The sequence below is a fragment of the Rattus rattus genome, chromosome 9 (assembly GCF_011064425.1).
Source record: "Rattus rattus isolate New Zealand chromosome 9, Rrattus_CSIRO_v1, whole genome shotgun sequence".
NCBI classification, from domain to species: Eukaryota; Metazoa; Chordata; class Mammalia; order Rodentia; family Muridae; genus Rattus; species Rattus rattus.
Window position 1 is genome coordinate 34,439,619 of NC_046162.1, and position 11,193 is coordinate 34,450,811.

Sequence of the window (11,193 nt, forward strand, 5' to 3'; positions counted from 1 at the left end):
CCAGCTCCAGAGCCAAGGTTTTTGGTGAGCACAGTAGTCAACAGTCATGGGTGGGGATAGTGGTGGGAGCTGATGAAGGGGTAACAGCTCTAAGTTCGGGTCCAACCTGCTGCTTCTCCACGGCTCAGATGCACAGATGCCCCCATGACTTTGCAGGTTAGCAGTGGAAGATGAGTGGCCACGAAACTCTAGATACTGTGATCCCTTCCTGTAGTAAGGGGGTTGGAAGGGAGGAGGGGGTGGGGCAGCAAACGAGGCCCAAAGGCCCATTATCAAGCCCCTGGTTGATAGGGAGCAGACATCGCTAGTCCACTAGGTCTAGAGATGCAGGGGCTCCAGGCTTGGCCTCCCCTGTAGTGTGGCTGGGCCTTCTTCGAGGGCCCCACCAAAGTAGTCACTTCAAGATGGGATCCTCCTGGCTGCATGCCCCTTCTCACTCATGGAGACTCCTTAATCCAACAGGTTGAGGAATGGCTTCTGGGGCCACCAGACAATGGCTACCTTTTGTCACCAACCAGGGAGAAAGCTCTTATTACACATACACAAACCTTTTTCTCTGCTCCCAAAATGTCATTTGCATTTTGACAATGGGACCTTTTCCCCCACTCCCGGACACCCAACTGACATGCCCACCCCTTTCTCTAAATCTACTTCTTAGAAGGCACTGTCAAGCTTCCAGGACTCCGGGGCTTCTTCATCACTTTCGTCAGACAGCATATATAGTACACCTACTGTGTGCCAGATTCTAGCTGGGAACAGCAGTGAACATGATAAGAATCCTCTGATCAGGGTTGGGCACTGGTGAGGAAGTTATAATATATTATTATAATATATTGTTAATTATTATAATAACTAATTATACCAATAAGGGGCAACAGGTTTCATGTCTGTTTTGCAGAAACTTCTAAAAGCTAAAGGATTCATTCTCTTCTATCAACCAGCAGCAAAAGCCCTGAGAGGAGTCAGTCTATTCCAAGGGAGAGGAAGGCCTACCTAGCGCTGGGCGGTGGACTAATTGGGATGGTGAAGCTCTGATAAGGGTAGGGACTGACCACCTCAGGGGCAGAGGAACCGACCTGACTTTTCGCCCATGGGGCCCTGGGCTGAGCTAAACGGAGGGGTCAGTCTCCTCCTACCAGGTCTTTGGGCCTGCCAGTATCACTTAAATGCTGCCCCTACAGAGCCAAGTGGGAGAGCCTTACCGTCAGTGGTGTCAGAGTTGTCGCTGCTGATGGAGTATTTTCGTCTCTTCTCTTCCATCTGCAACAAAAGGCAAGAAGGAATATTATCTTCCCAGACATCAGGGGGGAATCCTCAACTCACACTGAGAGAAAGGACAAAGGCCCTCTTCCAGCCTCATCCTCTCTCTCTACCCACCCACAGAGCCAGCGTTTGCGAAAGGAGGCCCCGAGGAGGAACGCGGACAAACAGAAGTCTGCCAATGGGTGTCAAAGGACTGCAGGGAGGCCAGCAGACGCAGACTGAATGGTGATAATGACGGCTCAAGTCCAGTTCCCCTTCAACGAAATGAGCAGATCAGAAAACATGACCCATTACAGATACTTCCCAATCTAGTGTTCCCTATAGGGAGGAGGGAGAAATAAAGATGTGTTTGGGACCTCGATGTCCAAGTAAGTAAGGCACAAACCATCACTGAGGCCCAATCCTGAGCATGATGGCTACTGGAGTGTGGAAATGGGTCCATCCTTGGGTAAAATGCAATCCTACTGTATCTCTCCTGTGCCATCTAACTTTTAAGTCACTAGGAGAAGCTCCCTCACATTCTCGTCCACGGCGCTGAGTTCCTAACAGCTTGATGAGCTGCAAGACACAGGCCCATTTACAGAGGAAGCCGGCCTCTTTCTGCTACTTAACGAGTTAATGGAGTTGAGGGCTGAACCCCAGAGTCGGAGGTCTGATTCCTGAGGTTACCCTGAACTCCTTTTGCATAAAGAATCCACTTCAGCCTGGAAGGCTGTGCCTACCCACTTCTTCCTCAGGTTTTGCAGAAGCCTGAATGGCAGAGCCTGCTTGGAGAACACCTAGAGAGGCTTAAATTAATACCTGGCCCAGGGTGCTTCCCACCATGTTCCGGGTCAGTTCTAGTTCTCAGGGAGAAGTCACTCAGCACAGCCCATCTGCTTCCCAACACCTACTGTCCTCTATCTCTAGCCTGCTCCTGTCCACCTATGAGATGCCTCTATCTTCCCGCAGTGCCACAGAGACCCTGAAATATCTACTCACTGGAAGGACAATTACCCAGACCTGTGAGTGGTTCTGCTTAACCCCTGACCTCAGGGAGGAGCTTTTTGCCCATGCCCTCCCCCCCCACTAGAATGGGAGGAGCTTGCTTGCTGCCCAGTGTTTTCTAAAGGGCAAAGAGCTGAGACACATTGGGCAGTGCAAGCAGTCCAAGAAGCAGAAACAACTATAAAAATCTCACCCCTTACGGCAGGCAGCAGTGGGGGACCTCTGGCACACAAGGACCCCATGGAGCTCTCAGAACAGCCCCTTGGTAGCTATGCCAATTGTGTCCCTCTGACTTAAAGAGTCTATGAGGAAAAGGAGCCTGAGGGGCTGGGTGACTTGCCTAAGGTGACAGAATTTGCAGCAGAGAGGGAGCCCAGAACCAAAACCATCACCCTCTGAAACATCCAGGATCTGAGGAAGGCTGACTCTGAAAAGAACTCTGGCCGCAGCCCACATCTGGCCCAACCTAGCCCCGTCCCTGTGTGGCTGTAAGTTCGCCAATCCAATGGCTCCTATGGTTCTCTGTTTCAGCAAAGAGGGGAACAGTCCTCCAAACCAGGGTCTCCTGCAACACGAACAGCTGGCTGGGGGCTGACGGGATTTCTCAGCTGTAGCCAGCCATAGGCTCCGCATGCACAAGTCCCTGGGTGGTGACCTCCAGTCCAGGAAGAGGAGGAGCAGGAGCCATGGATTTAGGGGGGTGGGAGGGGGGCTGCCAAATCTTAGCCCCAACGCTCACAAGGCCAGAGGTGTTGGCAAAGAAATACTTCCCCCAGGAGGTAAACTGGATCCGACTTCCCCATACATCTCCAGAATTTAAAGTGCTGGCAACTGAGTCAGAATTTGAAGAACACCCTGAAAGGGCCAAACTAAACACATTTGTTGGCGGGAGTCAGCTGACAGGAGTGGATGAGTGAATGAGTCTGAAGACTGAGTGCAGCCTGGGGGCTGAAGCGCGGTACAGACCTAGCTAGTAAATGCAGGGCAGCCTAGGGCCTGGACAGGCAGCAGTACAGAGGAAAACATAGGCAGTGACCATAGCTGCCCATACCCTTCTTATACTGCTGAGTCCTTGCCCAGAAACCAACAGGTAACCTGCCAGCCGGTAGTCCTACATCCAGCCCCATCTAAGAGGCAGCCCTGTGTCTCTCAAATCACCTGGCCCACTAAGGCCCCCAAACAGGTGTGTGTGACAGAGCTGCTCAGTCTGCCTGGCCTTCGGGTTTCCCTCTCCAATACCCTGTCCCGGCTCTCCCAAATCAAGTTTCTGCTCCCGCAGATGTCTTCCGTGACACATGACACTTGCTTCTGAGATCCTGTAATCCATCTCTAAAGGAGAGTCTAAACAAGAAGGGTCTTTTCTTGTCATTCTTCTGGGTCCACTGCACTTGCAAAACCACCCCAGTATGGCACACACACATGGGAAGAGCGCTCCTTTGGATGGTGGGTAACCGGAAGGCCCTCCATGGAGCAGTGGCCCAAGGGCTCCGAACACATCCACGTTTTCCAACTCTACACACATCTCCCTGGTTCAAGCCATCTCACCTCTCACCTGGGCCCATCTAAGTTCATTTCCTCCCTTTCGCCACCTCCTTCACAGAATCCAAACTCCACACAGCACCCAAAGAGATCTTCCGAGCTTACACCCTGCCTTACTCCCCTCCCTGTAAACTCTTCCCTAGGCTTCCAGCTGACCCAAGGCCAGACCTCCATATCCCCACAACACCTACAGCAATCTGGACTCTGCCTACCTGTTCGCAGTAACCACCCCCTTTCTCACTACACAGCAGGACAGTGGCATTGCCCTGCAACAGTGGGGACCAAACCCAGGACCTCATGCATACAAGGCAGGAACTCACCAGTGAGCTACAGCCTCTGGCCTCTCACTTTGTTTCCTCGTCCAAGCTAAAGGTTCTTCCTGCTTCTAGACCTGGGCACAAGCTGTGCAAGCCTGTGTCAGTTTTTGACCATTAACCCTATTTAGAGCAATGAGCTGCCCCCTTTCCCTGTTTTCAGAGCACACATCAGGGTGAGCTACTTGCCAACTGTCCTTCTTGGGAATGAGTAAAGAGCATGTCTGGCTAGGTCCTTGTGTGAATGCCAGGAACTCTCACACTGCACACAGTATAATGGGGAGTACTGAACACACAACGGGTCCCTCCCTCATGGAGTGTCAGGACCACACAGCCCAGCTGGCTGGCCTGTTGCTGGCAGAAACTGACACCCCAGCCCAAGATTCCCCCCCTGTTTGCACAGTCCTCCTTCCCAGTCTTGACCCTACACATTTTCCAGGCAGCTTTATTTGGTTGGGCTCCTGGCTAATGACCAATGTCAACTCAGTAATAGGGCAGCAATTTGGTGGCAGATGTTTTCTTGGCAGCACAGGCCACCGGCCTTAGCCCCCACTAAAGTTCTGGCCCTGGAACACCACTGCCCAATGCCAGTCTCTTTTAAAGATGTCTCTGCAAATAAATTCAAATAAACACCCTGGGCCTCCATTAACGCCCTCCCAGCTGACCCTGGGAACAGTGGGTCTTTCAGGCCAGCTACTGCGGCCACTCCCTAGGGCAGTTAAAACACCCCAACCTGGCCTCCTGTCTCTCCTCTCCAGGGGCCACCAGGCCTGCCCTCACACACAGCAGGATTCCGTCTTCCTTAAAAAAAAGGGGGGGGGGCTTCAAGAAGTCGATTTACCATTCCAGACACAATCTCTCAGAGAGAAACAAAAACTCTCCCTGTCTGAGGCGGACCATGAAGGCGTGTGTGTAATAAGATGCTAATACAATTTAATGATATTTCGGCTGGAAAACCTGTCCTCAGAGCCTCCTTGTGCAGGGAAGGCCAGACGTTCTCGGAAAACAGGAGCTCGCGCACTCTTAAACTGTTTCAAACGGGGGTCAGAGCCCCACTCTTTCCCATCTCTCATTAACTTTAATGCCTTCTCAGGGACAATAACTGCAGATACAAAAAATAAAATGTTTTTGTGCACATAGGGCAAGAGGGCTGCAGGCTGTTGACTCTACTTCTCCAAGCCTGAGAGGAACTGGAACCCTCTCCTGCCACATCACTGCCTACCCTGTGTCCCAACCAGGCCCTATTTCCAGTGCCTACAGTACCTATCATACAGGCTAACTCTACAACCCAACCGCGGAGTTCCCAAGAGTGTACCGGATTCCTTCGAGTTTATCTTTCAATACTTCCTCAACCTTACTCTTCGCCCCACAGGGCAAATCTCAGTGGACCATTCCTAAGTCTAGCTGCCCATGGGCACCTGTTAGATGCTCTCCTCTTCTTGAGAGAAGAGAGCTGGCTTTCTGGTCTAGCTTGGGGCAGACAGATCAAAGACCATAATGCATATAATAAACTGGCTTGCCTCAGTTCATTAACAGAGTGCTAACGCTGTGCGGTGTGCTAGCGCACACTTGAGGCTACCTCTTTTTCCTTCTCTTTTCACTGTGGTGCTAGAACCCAGGGCCTTGGACTCTGCTAGATAAGTGCTTGGCCATCAGCTACATCCCTTAGACCCAGGTTTAGTCTTTAATACAGTCTATTACTCCCTAAGCTCACCTAGAGGTAGAAATTACTATCAATCCCACTGGCTGATAAGTAAACTAAGACCCTACAGTGCCTTTACCACAGCCGGAAGCTACATTCAAACCTAGGCTAGTCGACTCCATGGCCAAAGGGCTCAAGTTTTCAGGAAGGCTTAAGGTACAGAAGAAGTTTTCCAAACGCCAATGAGATTTCTGAGCAGAAACTAAGGCTCAGAACCAACTTCCCGTATTGACGAAGCTTTGGGCAAAGACCTGCCGCCGTCTGCATGTTTAAGTGACTCCTGATGTAGGTCCTATCGCACGGGGGAACATGACAAGCCAACATTATCCCCCAGCCCCAACTCTAGCCTGGTAACCTCTCATCCAACCTAAACATCCATCCGTGAGATCTCCAGACAGCCTGTTGCACACACAGTGAAGCATCTGGTGGTGGCGTTGGGGCAACCAACCGCCTTCTAGTTTAATAGAAACACTGGTTATAAATAACTGGAATATCCTGCCCACAACCTCAAAGGTAGGGGAGTCAGGGTCAAAGGCTTAAATTTAGAGGATACAGTACAACAGAGACCTGGCGACCCCTACACACATGCTATCAATGAGAACTAAATGGCCAAGATCTTTGACAGCCTCTTGGATAGGAGTCACTGGCCATTTTACCCAGGCAATTTAGGGAAAGGAAAAACATGTTGGATGGGAAAACATTCTGGGAACATGTGCTGTGTCCAGAGCCCAAACAACTCTGTCCTTAAACACTTCATCTCCAAGAGTGTTGGGGAGACCCTTGGCCAAACAGTTTCAAAGCCAACATTCACTGTTAAATCCTGCTGCGTAGGGTGAGGACTCCCCTCTAAAAGGCATTTACTGTGGAACCAAATGCTTTCCCACTCAAAACAGCAGCCAACAGCTCTTGGAACAACCCAGGAGAGGGCTCCAGATCAAACAGGCATGCCCCCCCCCCCGTAGCCCCCAACACACCATGCAAACTTTCTCAATAAATTATTCGCCCACTTCGGATCAAAGCCTGTTTTTGCAGCCTGTGACCTAAAAAGCAAATAGCATAGCCTACACACAAAAGCTCCTCCTTGACTGGGTCAGTTTTATTACTCATTCCTTCCCCCCCTTACAGTTCATTCTCTTATTTTCCTTGTCCGCTTAGTAGATTGCTCTGCAAGTTCCAACCCGCCCAAGGAAGATGGGACAGGAGGGCCTGGAGGGCTGGTGTGTTCGCCTGGGGCCCTTAAGGGGGCAAAAGAAATCAGGCGAGGGGAAAAAGAAGTCAGCACCCTGGGAACCCAGAAAACAGGGCCAGGCTCGGTTGGCAGTCCTCTGCCGGGATCTTCTGCCAAATGTCCTACTGGGAATTTTACCAGTGACAGGAGAGACAGTGCCACTCTGGGAGGAGAACCCAGCTCCCAAGCTCCGGTCTGTTTGCAAATATGAATGTGAAGGGAGCATCCTAACTTGTTCCTCCCGGCTCAGAACTCTTTATTTCAAAACCCGGGCCCCCGCCCCTCCCTAACCCCTCTGGCACCTTCTCTGAAAACAACCATAATCCCTCCCATTGACCTCTTGCAAACTGCCTCAGGGTAAAACTTTGTACCTCGGAATCCTGCAGATGAGGTGGGGGTGGGGGTGGGGTGCTTGGGACAAGGGTGAAGTTTGGAAATCTGCAGAGACTCGGGATAGCGAGTGCAATGTACCCTGGGGCATAAAGAAACCCGGCGCCCCTCCCCCGCCCCCCAGCAGGAGGCCTGAGGCCAAGCTGGTTAAAAAAAAAAAAAAAGTGCACAGGCCCGCTGCAGCGGCTGAAGGGATTAGAAGAGGGTTGCGCGCCTCCAGCCTGCCCCTGGCGGCCGGCGACGGGCACGCAGGCTGGAGGCGCGCCGGCGTGATTCCGACCGCGGGAGCCGGGAGGAGGAGCCGGAGGTGGCTGCGGGGGGCTCCGGCCCAGGCGTAGGAAGGGCAAGAGGCGGTTCGGGCCGGGGGCGGTGCCAGGGGGTGGGTGGGCTTGGCGCCCGGGGCGGGGGAGGGGTCTAGGGGACTCGAGGAAGGGCAACTGAACCCAGGGTGGGGGCGGGGGTACTGAGCGGGGCAGAGGTGTGCAGTAGGGGGACCGGGCTGAGCTGGCTGGGCCTCCCTAGAAGGTAGAGGGAAGCCTCCAAGCCGGTTTTGCAGATGTCCTCACCCTCCGGCGGAAAAGCTACGAGTCTCCAAGCTGACCCAAGATCACCCCTTGCCCGAAGAAGGGGATATCTCAAGAGCCCAGGGATGGGCGGGAAGGGACCATGGGGAGCCACAAGTCTGCACCCAGGCGGGGAGTGGGCGAGCGAGAGCCGCTCCGCAGGCGCAGGCAAGTGGGTGGGAAGGAGGGAGGGAGAGGGAGGAAGGAGGTGAGCCGGGAAGATGCCACTGCCGGGGGCGGGGCCGGGGATCCGGCAGAAGGACTGCAGCAGTGTTTGGTGGGGGCGGGGGCTGCAATGTCACTCATTTTGGGGTCAGGTGCGTGTGTCCCAGGCAGGGCCCGCCACTTGTCTGCTGCTCCAAGGCACCACCCAGAGTTTAGTAAGGGCGGAGGGAAGGGGGGAGCTGCAGAGTCGTCCCTGAAGCGGGACGCGAACCAGCAGAGTTGGGAGAAGGTAAACAAGGGCCACGCCCCCTGCCGTCGCCCCGCGAGCGCGCACCCGCCGCTCCGGCCGTCGCCGGTACATTTCCACTCTCGCAGTGCCTCTCCCCCACCGGACTCCCGCGCAGCACCGGGAAGCTGCTGTCCACTACCCCAATATGCACCCTGGCTGCCTGGGTTGCGCACCCAGCACTCACCTGGGAACGTTGTCCCCCGCCCCTTAAAAAGAAAAAAAAAACTAATTTGTGCAATGCCTCTGAACCCAAGAACCGAGCATGCTGCCCCCGCGTGCAGCTCCCGCGTGCACCCAGCCTGGAAAGGGGGCGCAGGGCGGAGGCGGTGGCCCCCGGAAGGTGTCTAGGACTGGACCGGCTGCACGTGAGCCCAGCGCGGGGTCATGTGCATCGGCTCAGCCCGGTTCGGCACCCGGACGTGCTGCGTATCAACAAAATGAAACTCGGGGAGACAGAAGGGCAGATGGCTCCAGGTTTCCCGTGCCCCGGTGCCCTGCCGCTCGGCCTCCCCACCCCGCACCCCGGTCGCGCCGCAGCCCCTCGGGCCGGCCGGAGCCCGCGAGGCAAGTTGCAGCCCCAGCGCCCCCACCCGCCCGCGCCCCCTCGCCGGCCCAGGGGCGCTTTGCCGCAGTCATTAATAAAGGTCGCCAGGCTCACCCTTCCAAAAGTTGTTGCATGCGCCCCTCTCAGCCTCCCCGCACTGTACTCTTTAAAACACGGCTGACCAACATGCGCAATCTCTCTCCCCAGTGCTGTGCGTCCCCCCCCACCCCCCGCGCTGGCTTCCTAGAACAGGCAGCCAGCGAGAGAGGGAGCGAGCGAGCAAGAGAGAGAGGGAGCGAGGAGCACTGGCAGATCTGTTGAAAAAAAAAAAAAAAAGCCCACAAAATAACGCCGTGGAGATGCGCAGGGCCCATCCGCCGGGGGCTGGCTCTTACCTTGCTCCGCGGTGCCCTCCCGAGGGGCGCTGCCCTCGGCTACGCGCCGCGGCGGGGGCCGGCGCGGGAAGGATGCTCCTGAAGCCAGGAGCTCCTGGGGCCGGCGCGGGAGGGCGGGGGGCGCGCATCCATCCGGGGTCGTGGCGAGGGAGGCGACCGGGCCGCAGCGTCCCCCAAGCCCCGCACCCCTGCTGGGAAGATGGTCAGCCCTCCAGCCCAGAGCTGGTGCCACTAGGAGTGGGCGCAAAGTAACTCCATGGACGCTACTCACCCCCCCAAAAAATAGCCTCCAACTGCGATGGCCGCGGTCGGCACCATTCACCAACCCCCTGTGTATGTTTCTGTTTCTTTTTAAACCAAGACTTCCTTGTGATCTCTTTAGAGGGGGAAAAAATGTGTTGGGGTGGGGGTGGGGTGGGGGCGGGCAAGAAGAGAGGGAGGGGGAGTAGCCACTTTTTTCTAATTCACTCGGATCTCCGCTCCCGGCACCCCCCTGTCGTGTCCCCCCCCTTCCCAGTTGTTTGGCTCCGGCGACAGTCCCAGGTAGCGTTGCGGCCCCCCCGGGGGGGTGCCCTGCACGGTCACCCGTCCGCCTGCACGCGGGCCCGGACTCCTCGTGGACTCCGGGGCGCCCCCAGCCCGCCCTGTCCCCAGGGCCGGGCCCGAGCGCCGGCTGAGCCCGTGCAAGTCCCATCAGGTCGGCTCACACTTCACACACTCACACACATACCCCGCCCCTCCACTCGCTCACTCACACTTTCTGCTCACACCCCGCCCCCTTCGCGCCCCAGACCCAGGCGGAGCCCCCCGCAACCTTAAAAAAAAAAAAAAGCAAGCGTATACTTAAAAAAATCTTTTGGCGCCATATTAATGACGTACTTAAAATTTGCCATTTCTCCCTGCGTCAAAAAGACGTTTCTTTGCAAATAACAGCCTGGAGGCGACACTCGCGGAGGAAACGAGGCTTGCACGGAGTACCCAGCCCGCCCGCCCCACCCCCAGAGACTCCGGTGCTGGAAGACCCTCGCCCTCCGCCCGGTTTCGGAATCACTGGTTTTAAAATCGAAATCGAATAAATCGCGTGGCGTTTTTTACAGCGCCAGAAGTGAGCAGAAAGTGCTGGCAGGAGTGCAGGGGAGGGGCGCGCAAGGGGATGGGGGGAGGGGGCATGGTCCTCCTCCCCCCACCCACACCAAATGCAAACTAGCATCCTAGGTAGGGAAAGTTGAAATTGTGGGCGACCTCCGGAAGAGAGGGGCTGTCCTTAGAGGGGGGTCCCTTCTTGGGCTCGTTGCCCCCTCCCCCTCGCGGGTGCCTCCTGGCGCCCGGTGCTGCCCTGCATTTCCGGGGGGGGGTGAGGCGCACTGTGATGGGTGGGTGGCTAGCAGGGTGGCAACATGTCCTAGCCTCAGGAGGAGTTTGCCCCCGGGTACCCCCTTGTTCCTGCCTCGTGCTTTTTATAACCGCAAAGGGTTAAAAACCGAGGGGCAACTTCCCAGGGTTGGTACTTGGCAGAGAAGCGGGGCGCCCCTCTCCCCACCCTCTCCTTCTCGCCCCTCCTCCTCCGACTCCACTTCCCGACTTGACCTTGTGGTGCACAAACAGTGCTCTCCAATCCTCGCAGTTTCTGGAAGAAGAGCCTGCGCTCGCCAGGCGGGCGGGCTGTCGGGCGGCTAGCCGGCAGTGGCGGAGCCTTGGGTCGGTTCCCTGAGCTGCGGGCCACACCCACCCTACCCGCTGCGCCTGGGGAGCTCACCTTCTCTCTAGGAAGGAAAAGGGCAGGCCTCCTGGATGGGTAGGCACGTGGGGGGCAA

General features: G+C 55.8%; 1 protein-coding gene across 2 annotated transcripts in view; it reads right to left on the minus strand.

The window, feature by feature from the left end:
- The window catches only part of Jade2 (jade family PHD finger 2), a 44,023-nt gene extending 33,888 nt beyond the window's left edge, over positions 1-10,135 (minus strand). The window contains exons 1-3 of one of the 2 annotated variants that reach the window (XM_032913181.1): positions 9,380-10,135; positions 6,957-7,040; positions 1,203-1,264 (exon numbers count right to left, since the gene is read on the minus strand). In XM_032913181.1, the coding sequence (XP_032769072.1) occupies positions 1,203-1,264; positions 6,957-7,040; positions 9,380-9,507 (274 nt within the window). In that variant the 5' untranslated portion in view covers positions 9,508-10,135. The remainder of the gene's footprint in view (positions 1-1,202; positions 1,265-6,956; positions 7,041-9,379) is intronic. The other variant, XM_032913182.1, reaches the window with a different exon arrangement.
- Between the last annotated feature and the right edge of the window lie 1,058 nt (positions 10,136-11,193).